The sequence below is a fragment of the Chinchilla lanigera genome, unplaced genomic scaffold, assembly GCF_000276665.1.
Source record: "Chinchilla lanigera isolate Chin_1 unplaced genomic scaffold, ChiLan1.0 scaffold00074, whole genome shotgun sequence".
Classification (NCBI taxonomy): domain Eukaryota; kingdom Metazoa; phylum Chordata; class Mammalia; order Rodentia; family Chinchillidae; genus Chinchilla; species Chinchilla lanigera.
Window position 1 is genome coordinate 4,593,787 of NW_004955475.1, and position 11,033 is coordinate 4,604,819.

Genomic DNA, 11,033 nt, shown 5'->3' on the forward strand with positions numbered 1-11,033 from the left:
TAAAGCTCAATATCAAATTCCAAGTCATTTCCATGCTTTCTCCTGTGGTCAGCACTGTTTGACTTAACATGCCCATTTCTAAGTCCCAGAGGCCACAGCTGTCCTGTGACTTGCTCTGGAATGAATACTGAGAGTGAGTCAGTTCTCAAGCCCAGTGACATAGGAGCCTGCTGGGAGTGCCAGAGTACTAGCTGAAGGACTAAAGGAAAAACGGAAGGATTAAAAATGAGGGAGAAAGCAAAGCTGGGGAAGGAAGGAAGGGAATATATGTCAATTCAAAACTGCATCATGAGACAGCTTAACTTGAGTGGTGTAATAAATCTCCATAGAGAGCCTAGAAAGTACCGATTTATTTGGACTGGGAAATTTGAGAAAGTTTGAACAACAGATGGCATTTCATCTGGGTATTCCTTGAAAACTGAGTAGGGTTTACAGGTTCAGAATGAGGAAGGGCAACCTACATAACAGATATAGGCCTGGAGGAATGGAAATACATTAAACAGTGAAGAATTTCTATATGGCTAAAGTATGGGGTGAAGGAATGGAGTAGCAGTAGTCAGAAATGATGTATCTAGATATGATTTGCCAGGCAGAGTCAAGAATACATGGTAACAATGGCAGGTAAACAAGTGTCCAACTGATACATAGCAACAAATGACCTAAATTCTATGAATTTCACATCAAGACCCCATATACAAGAGATCAAACAATGGCAGAGCAGTGAAGGACAGCAAGTCACCTTCCCCAGGATAAAGTATCTAGAGTCTGGAAAACAGTACCTTGGAGAGGAATCAAAGTAAGAGGAACCAGGAAGGAACTCACAAAGGAGAATAAGAGTATTAAGCGATACAGAAGAAATAGATCACATCACAGAGGAGAGAGGAAAGTCCCTGCAGACTGTGGTGCTGCCAACAGTGGCTGGCCAGCTGTCAGTCAGGAGACAAAGCGAAATAAAACTTTTGGCACATGGAGAACCAGGGAAGCACACTGCAGCCAAGGGAATCAGTGACAGTTGCAGCCAGCAAGGAAAATATGGGACACTGCCTCCCGAGTGGCCTTCCACGGTCAACAGTTGGTGAATGACCTTAAACTATATAGTGCCCACCATCACAACAGTGGAACAACAGCCGGCAGGGCCAAAGGGCTGAATGTTTGAACCTGGGTCCCAGAGCAGCCCCTTGCCTCCAAACCATGTTCTATACTGTCAAGCTCCCAGAGCGGGTAAGGGAAGGAGAGCCATGGGAGACTTTGGAGAGCAGGCTAAAGGAAGTCCCACTAGGGGGCTGGACCTGGTGAAAATGGACCCAGCTCCTGCAGTCAGAGCCCAGGTTCAGCCTGAGTTACACAGGATTGGAAGCTCATATTGGTGCCCTCTTCTAACTGGAAGCTGATGTCTGCATACAATATTGTTCTGAGGGTGGATTGCCACATGAGATAGCCAGCAAAAACAGAGATACATTCTGGCTTGAGCTCTACTCCTTAATCTTAGCCACAGGAAAACAGTTAGGTATCAAAATGTTTTTCTTTATGATTCTTTATTTTATTGTGTTACTTTTTATTTTTATTTTTTTGCTGTTTTCCGCCATCATTTCTCTTTTTTCTTTTGTGTGTGTGTGTGTGTGTGTGTGTGTGTGTGAGTGCATGTGTGTGTTTCTCTTCTTCTTGCCTTTATCTTCCAATACAGTTTATAGAAGGTAAGGGAATTCTCCCTTTGTCCCTTGATATCTGTCCTACGTTTATCCCTATCTTTTCACCTGACTTCTTTTTCCTGCTTCTTATTCTTCCTCAATATTTCTTTCATCTCCCCCTTTTCATTTTTTCTTGCTACCAATTTCATAGCTAGTTTTCCCTGTTACCCCTATCTAAATATACAGCACACCATTACCATCATTTTGATCCTTTGGCCCCTCCTATTCCTAACTCCCCATACCACATAGCAGAAGACTTTTTTTTTCTTCTTTCCTCCCTTTGGTATTATCCAGTTCCTAACCCCCTGGGCTTTAGATAACGTATTCTATAAAGTTGCTCTTAGATGCTGCTTTTCACCATTAGAAGAGACACAGTCATCATATTTTGTGCACATTAACTGTGGATCAATACTTGAGCTATTATAATGCTTACACTATAAGCATGGATTTCTCCTCTAGGATAAAGTGTGACCGAAAACATGATCTCATGTTATGTTATTTCACAGCTAAACCTCATAGATACCACTGTAATAAATTAGCTTGTGACTACTGACTTGATTGCATAGGAATAATCCTAAGTGAGTGGAAATTTCATTCCAGGTATCTGTTTGCCCATTCCACCATCACACTCAGGGGTATAGGCAGCAAGCGTTTCCAACCCAAGAACTCAGACTAGATCAGACCTTGCAAAAATTTCCGAAACCTGGAGGAAAATAGTCCTCAGTCTGTGTTATCTTCAATATTGCAGTAGAAGAATCAGAGGAATTATTGGAGTGTGAATACTCAGACCCTCTCACAAAGAAACTTCTCAATCACATGCGCAAGTAGCTTCTTGGTGAGATACTCTAAATCACATTCCCAAGTAGTATCACATTGGAATATTTAATGTGTTCCTATCAGACATCTTATAGGTTTCAGCTTTTGTATGTTCCTTGATTTATTTATTGCTGTGGATTTATGTTATGTTCTTTTATGATTTCATGTGTTTAATAGGTTGTTATTCTTGTATATTTCTGCCCATTGGCTTTGATTCAATAGGTGTTGAATTTCTCACCTTCACCTCAGCTCTGTATCTAGTTTCTTCTCCTCAATCCCCCAAGACAATACTATGAACATATCTCTTTATTATTTTTCCAAACACACAAACTGCACCTGTCAAGTTTTTAAATTTCCCATACTTAGCTCCCTCACAGTCACATCTATCTTCTCTAGTAGTAAACCTAGGTCCACCGCACCCTAAACCTTTGGCTTTACTTTAACTACCTTACTGTCCTCCCTATCAGCAGGTTTTGGAAAGTATACCGTTTTGCTGAATCACAAAGTCATATCTTTCCCTTGCTCCCACAAATATCCTGTGAAAACTCTCACTATGAACCCTTCAATTCAATTAAAATACTTCAATAGAATCAGACCTCATATCATCCTTTTCTTCTCATCTACCACAATTCCTCCCCTCAAACTTCCCCCTTAGTGTCTCACACTCCTCATTCAACCCTCCTTCTCCTCAACCCATGTCACCTACTTCATTGCAGAACAATGACAAATAATAAACTATCACAGTGTGCAGAAGATAGACAAAAGGGGAAAGAGTAGCTGCAAGGACTATCATATAGATGTGGTGTAAGAGTAAATCTGAGGGTGCTGTTATAATGAGAAGTAATTCTTTTGGCAAAACATAGGCACAGAGTACAAATCAAGTAAAGTAAGTAACAAAAGGAGTAAATACTAGCACTGGACATACAAAGCTAAAAATTCTTCACAGGGAGGTAACACCTTACTGAAGTTTTCCATATAAGCACAAATTTTCCTCACTTTTCCAGTCCTAGTCCTCAACCTGCAGTAATCCCCCAAAAAGAAGGGGAAAAGAGAAATATATATACATAGGACCATGGGAAAGCAAGGAAACAGAAGATCCCCAAATTCACCCAACCCTCCCAAGGCAGAGCAAGGGGTCACAAAGTGAAAAGAAAATAAATACCAGGTAGCAAATATCTTTGAAAAATTCATGGAAGGGATAAAGAAAATAGAGAAGTTCATAAAAAATGAATAAAAAGTTCACAGCAATCTTACTCAATGTGCCCAAGGTGAATTTCAGGATGATAGATTTAAAGAAAACTGGAAGAGCTAACCAAAATAGTTCAAAATTTGAATGACAGATTCAACAAGGATATGGAATCCTTGAAAAGATGTCATACAGAAATATATGAAATAAAACTATAAAATTCATAAATTGCAGAAATGACCAATATGAAGACAATGTCTGATATTGAAGACAAAATAGTAAATTAAAATGTAAAAACTCAAAAAAGCCAAAAACAAAATAGAAAACAAAAGAAAATTACCCAGCAGCTGCCAGATGAAAATGAGAAGACTAATCTAAGGCTAGCTGAAGTTAGCGAAAATTAGAAGACAGTACAGACGGATTTACTAACATGTACAGAAACCATAGATGAAAATTTCCCAAATATAAGAAGAGTTTAAAATATATGTCAGCTATGCTTATAGAACACCAAAAAATATGTTGAATAAAGAAGCTCACTAAAGCATCTTTATTAAATTATCAGACATCTAGCAATCACACACAGTCATCATACTACAGTGATACATGCATGCCAACGTTAATAGTAGCACAAATTTGTGACAGCTAATTTCTGGAAGCAGCTTGCATACACATCAACAGACAGCTGGATAAAGAAAATGTGGTGTCTATATGTAATGGAATACTACTCAGCTATACGGAACGACAAATTTGACACATTTTAGGAAAATGGATGCACCTGGAAAATATAATGTTGAATGAAATAAACCAGACATTCAAGCTTAAATACCATATTGTACCTCTCATCTGAGTGAAGCAAAGTACAAAGAGAATGATAAAGGATGGATAGAAGGGAACAAGGGGTGAATCTCTTGCAATAGGGAAGTCATCCAAGGAAACAAGGGAAAGGAGTAGGGGTAGGGGAAAAGGAAGTAGAATAAGGATATGCCATGCCCAGGAGCTTATTAACCTCCATTAATGTAAACATTATATGCCATAACATGAGCTAAGATTAGTAATATCAATAAAAATGGAAAATGGAATAGGGGAACTTGAGGAACATGGAAGAATAGGGAGGAAAGGGGATTTCTAAGAAAGGAAACAAACTGCAGTATGTATGTGTGACCACTCCCCAAGACTGCTGTAAACTGTATGAACTGCAAACATATACAAATTTTGAAAAGACCCCATAGACAAACTGAAACCAAACCTTCCCTAGAATACAACAACTTCTTATATTTGTTAGGAGTTTTCCTGTTTTAAATAAAATTTATTAATATTATGAGCAGCAGACTAACTTCCCTTCACATGCAAATAATGGGCAATGGTCTGTATTTTCAAAAACTCTACTGTGAGCAAAAGGAAGTCAGTAGGGTGGCTGTGGAAAAACACAGCACCCATGCTTTACGGAGATACTTCTAACAACACTGAGGTTGACTTTAGGGGTACAGGAGTAGTTAGAAATGGGAAGTAATTATATAGGTAGAAATGGATGCAACAATACTAATATTCAGACTTGTCATCATGTAGGACTGAAATGGGGCAGTGGCTGCGGAGGTGGTGAGTGTTCCAGGAATTTCAGCAAAACGTTGGAGATAGCAACAGTAAGACTTGCTATGTGACTGGAGGTGGTCCAGAAAACAGAAAGGGGAATCAGTTTTGACTTTCACATTTGCATCTCAGGTAAATGTGCAAAGAATTACAACATTAAACCAGACTTTTAGGGTGAGGAGCTTGATTGTAGTGGGGAGACACAAAGACATAATTCTTGGTCAATCTGAACTGTATCTGTGAAGCACCCAGGTCAAAAAGCCCAGTAGGCTGTGAGACGTAGGAAACTGGATGAAGCTCGGAAAAGGATGGTATAGAGAAAAGGAATTTTGGAAGACAATATCTGAAGCCATGGGAATATGAGGTTTTCTCCAGAAGAATATGTTGAGCACGGATAAAAGATGGAAGTCCCAGGGCTACACCTTACATTTAGGATGATATTCTTAACAGCACATACACTTCTAAAATGAATTTTTCTTTTGCAAATGAGAAAGGCTTGTGTTGTATGGATACATGTTCATCTGGGCATGGATGTCTACAATACGTACATACAAATGGCACGGGCGTTTTAGAAAAATACTGGTACACACTGGGAACAAGTGAAAGACTCTAGCTTGTGTTTCAGTGGCTATATTCACTTTCTTGGCTTCATTAGTGCTCTCCTCCCTTTTTCTTCTTTTCTAACTCCCCTCTTTTTTCATTCTTTTCTTTCTTCTTTCACATACCAGCATGCTCCTTCACCACCACTTTAAAACCCACAGAATAAATACACTGAGAAAATAGAGTAGGGTTTGGAGGCTGAGGTCTGAAGCACAATGTTGAAGTATAGTTGGGGTTAGTTGGGCTGGACACATGCTCAAAGTCAGGAGAAGGAAATGGGCTATGGTAAGAGAATCCAGTCCTGGTCTTTTTCCACTATAAATTCTGCCAGTGATGTTTGTGAATGCTAGGCATGAACGTGTATGTCTCTGAGCCTTGCTCCGGGTATGTATAGGCTCTTAGCTTGGTTTCACGAGGTAATAATGCCTCATCATTGCTACACGAAGTAGCAATGCATCATCATTGCAACTTCGGCCCCAAAAACATTAAATTTGTAACAGAAATAGGCTGCTCTGCTTACAACATTAAGATCTTTATGATAATGACAATGATAACTTTGAGTACTTGAAGAACTGTGAATAATGGTCAGTCAGACTATCAGCACTTAGCTGGGCATAATGGCATAGGCCTGGAATCCCAGCACTCATGAGGCTGAGGCAGGAGGATCACTGTGAGTTCAAAGCCAGCCTGGACTACATAAGTGAGTTCAAGGCCTGCCTGCACTACACAGTGAGACTGTCTCAAAACAAACAAACAAACAAACAAAACAATAAAAAGACTATCTGCATTTGTAAGGGCATTTAGTGATATTAAAACACATGTGCCATGTGAACAGGAGGACATATTCTTTTTTTCCTAGTTTTGTCATCATGGATAAGTTGTGTAACTTCTCTGAATCTCTGTCCTTATCTGAAAAATGCCTTTAGTAATTCCAACTATAGATTACCATCAGGAAGAGTGAAGATTAAGAGAGCCAAGAGATTATAAATTAGTAGGTGCTCAACAAATATTAATTTCTTTCTCCAGCTACTTTTAACCCCTTCCTTTGTTCTCTTCTCTCTTCTTCCACTATATCTTTACTGTCCTTATGTAGATACCAATGTAACATTTTCTCCACTTTACATTTTTATTCCAGGTGATTTAACCCTTGTACATTATAGTTCAATTGTCAAAAAAGCAGCTTAACTCACTTTTCAAAAATATGCATTTGGAATTGTTATGCCTTCTTCACTGACTCTTTCTTATTGTGTAATGTACCTCTCTGCCCCTGGGGACTGTTTTAATCCTGAAGCTTGATTCATTTGATAAAGACAAATAGGATAGCCATTCCTGCTTTCTTTTGATTAACACTGCATAACACTTTTTAGAAGGATATAACCGAAGCATAGCATTGTACTTTTTTTTTAATCCACTCTGCCAATTTCTCTCTTTTTTTTGCTTATGTTTTTGGTTTTCTTCTGGTACCAGGAATTGAACTCAGGACCTTGTGCTTGCCAGGCAAGCGCTGTGCCACTGAGCTAAATCCCCAGCCCATCTGCCAATTTCTCTTTTAACTGCTGCACTCATATTGCTTACACTTTTCCTAATTATTGATATGTTAAAACTAAATCTGCCTTTTTATTTTTTGTACTCTATTCATTTTATCTTTTCTCAGTTTCTCTGTTTTCCATGCACTATCTTCCCTAGATGAACTGAATTTTTTTTTTAGAATTCCATTTTGGCATATATTTAATGTTTTTAAATTCACCTCTGCATAGTTTTCAGCATTTGCTTTCAGTACTATATTATTTATGCAAAATGTATCACTATCTTCTGACATCATTTTATTAACTTTAGTGAAATATAGAAACCTTCCCTCCCTCTTACATACCTTTACACTCCACTGTTTGAAAAAATTCATAAATACTTCCTTTATATACATTGAGATTATATTAGATATTATAAAATTTACTTCACTGATCCAACAATTAATAAGACTTAAAAGGAAAAGGAAAATCTAACATATTTACCAATGTTGTGCTTATTGTGACCATTCTTCTTTCCTGATGTCTTGAGATTCTTTCTTTTTTCTTTTCTATTTTAAGAACTTATTTCATTATTTTTTCAGAGTGGAGCCACTGATAAATTCTCTTAGTTTTCCTTCCTCTGAGAATATCTCGCTTATCCCTTCCATCTTGAAAGATATAATTACTGAATATGGAATTCCAGATTGATAGTTGTCTTCCTCCAGCAGTTGAAAAATGTACCACTTCCTGCTAGGGTCTTGTCATTTTCTGATGAGAAATCTGTCACTCTAATTTTTCTCTTTTGTAGATATCAGCTAGGTCCTATTTCTATTTGGTTGCCTTCCCTTCAAGATTCATTTCCTCTTTCATTCTTTTGAGAATGTTGACTTCTTTTGTGTTGATTCTGTTGGTGTTTTCTCAGCTTCATGAATCAGTCCTTCACTGAATTGGGGAGTTTTGGTCATTATTTCTTCAAGTTCTTTGGCACTCCTGTCCTTCTTATCCTGGGAATCTGTTGGCATGAATGTTAAAGGTTTTGTAACAGTCTCAAAGTGATTTCTATTGCTCTATATTTTTGTTGTCTGATTTTCATTCCCATCTTCATCACTTGCTATTGAGCCAATCTGTTGAGTTTTTAGGGAGGAAGTATTGTGCTTTTCAGTTATAAAATTTCCACTGGCTTTTTTATTTTGCTGTTGCTTTGATACTCTATTTACTTGCTGTTAGTTTCTCCCTTATCATTTGTTTCAAGTATGTTTTAATTGCAAATTGAAGCACTTTTATTATAAGTATTATGAGAAGTATCTTGTCAGATAATTCTAATGTCTGTGCCATCTCAGTATTAGAATCTGTATATTTTCTCTTCTCATTCAAGTTGATATCTTGGTATGGTGGGTTTTTTTCATTAAAAGTTGAAGACTGTATCTTACTTAAATTTGTTCTAGCAGGTTTGCACTGACACTCTCCTAGATGGAAATGGGGCAGAATGTCAGTTTCTCTACTGGGTCTCTCTTGATGTTCAGGTTGGGATGTGTTCACTATTGCCGGTTAGGAATGTTATTCATCCTTCTCTCTACACCTTTACTGATTCCTCCCTAGCTAGTTGGAGTAGAAACTCCTGGTTAACACTGGTGAGGGCAGATGTTTGGCCCCCTACATGTTTTCCACTAGGAGAGGTACATTTTTAATGGTTTTGAAATTCCTTGCTCCTACATGGTTCTTTTCTGGGAATAAGAGATGCTTCTTTTAAAGCCCAAGAGGAGAAGACGACTTAGAGGCCCAAGCTTCATATTAACTGCATTTTATGACATTCTCCTACAGAAAGATTTCTTGCTTCCTATCTCTTAACGTTTTGTAGGGACAAAAAGACTGCACCATGATCTACACCTCCCCATACACACACACACACACACACACACACACACACACACACCCCTCCCCAGATTTTCTATGGGAGGCAGTGGGAAGGACAGGGTCTCTATAACCAGACTGACTAGAGTCAAACATGGCATTTTCAAGTTGTGTGGCTCTGGGAAACTCATTGAAATACTGTGAGTCTCCATTTTCCCAGCTTTAAAGGGAAAGTCACAGGACTCTTGCAGAAACATGTAAAAGTAGATCACCAGAGGCTCAATAAATGACAATTCTCTTCCTTCTCCTCTTGTGCAGGAGGAAAAACAACCCCTTCAGAGGAAAATACATAGGTGCTTCTCCACCACACCATGTGTACTCAGGCACTCCAGGAGTTAAATCTCCTGTCAAATGTGTCATGTTTAAATTTTATGGCCTTATTTACTAAACGGACACACTTGATAAACTCCACCTCTTTCCCCCAGGTTTCTGAAGAACACTCCACAGAAACAAGGAGACAGCCCAACTCAGACCATCCTCAGAAAGAGTGGGAGCAAGTACTCAGGTGGAGTAGAAGAGGTAAAGCAAGGCCTACCTACCCACCTAATCTGCCCCGTCAGGCGCCACTGTGCTTCGAGCAAAGACAACATCAATGCCTTGCCAAAGCTGCTCTCAGAGTAGTGTGGTAGACTGGCAACTCCCACTTTGCCAGCCTCTCCTTCATCTTCAGCTCTTCAGAGCTGCTGTCGCGACTCCACCATCAATGCAGCTACTTCAGTGTCCTCAGTCTCCGTAGCTCCCATCCCCCGTCCACACCACCCTCCAAGCGCCCAAGCGCGATTGGAAGGAAACAGCAAGGGGGTTAAAAAAAAAAAAATCGAGCGCGCGACATCCTCCTAGCCCATTTTCCCTCGGATGCTCTACAGACCCCGCCCCGCAGCCAAAGGCAGCCTCTATCAGCCCAGACACACTAGACTTGGCTCTTAAAAGGCTTTCCTGAGCTTCAGATCCTGAGGTTGAAGCGGAGACGCGGTGGGGGTGGGGACCTTCGACTCCTAAAGAGGATACCTTGGAATTAACAAGTGTTATTTAAAAATGCATCTGTGAATCCCGACCTTTACCCCGTTTATTGGGACCAGTCCCTGTGTCCTCTCTTTCTCAGTCAAATCTAGCAAAATACCTCTCACGATCGCTGCTGCTGTTGCTCTCTTCCTCTTTCCCTGTTTTACTCCCTCCTCTCAATTTTGAATCTCTCTAGCTTTCCGGTCTGTGGTGAAGCAGCTCCTTTCTTACTCCCCTCGGCAAGTTGCCCAACAATAGATAGGTAACAGCTTTCTCCTTCAGCGAGGGATTTTGGGAGACTCAAGGAGGGCTGGAGTATGCTAAACATGCCACATACCTGATCTCTTTAATGCTTTCCAATTTGCACATGATTTCTTGCTCATCTGCCATGCTTTTCACCCTCTATTTCTCGTGTGGAGCAAAGTACAAAAATACACCGGCCGAGGTATACAATAGATACAATGTAGCCACCTCCCAGCTTGGGGCTCTGAGTCTGTGCAGTAGGGACTTAGAGAAGGCCTGGGAGATGTAGTCCACAGCTCCAGGGCTAGCCTGGCAGCCTGTGGGCTTACAGGACTACAACTCCCAGAAGGCCAAGCGAGACACGCTTGTTGTTTTTCCGGCAGCACACTTTAAATCAATTTTCAAAGGTTGTGAGGAATGCAAGAGAATGTGGATATCCTCGGATCTATGTGCAGAAAAATGAGGGACTTTTTTTTCCCCGAAGGCAAGTAGAGA

At 39.8% G+C, this 11,033-nt stretch overlaps 1 protein-coding gene across 3 annotated transcripts in view; it reads right to left on the reverse strand.

The window, feature by feature from the left end:
- The window catches only part of Zc4h2 (zinc finger, C4H2 domain containing), a 35,309-nt gene extending 24,524 nt beyond the window's left edge, over window positions 1-10,785 (reverse strand). For 2 of the 3 annotated variants that reach the window (XM_005401564.2, XM_005401562.2), the window contains exon 1: window positions 10,633-10,785. In XM_005401564.2, coding sequence (XP_005401621.1) covers window positions 10,633-10,685 — 53 coding nt within the window. In that variant the 5' untranslated portion in view covers window positions 10,686-10,785. Of the gene's footprint in view, window positions 1-7,886; window positions 8,395-10,632 lie in introns of all 3 variants that reach the window. The other variant, XM_005401563.2, reaches the window with a different exon arrangement.
- Window positions 10,786-11,033: the final 248 nt, after the last annotated feature.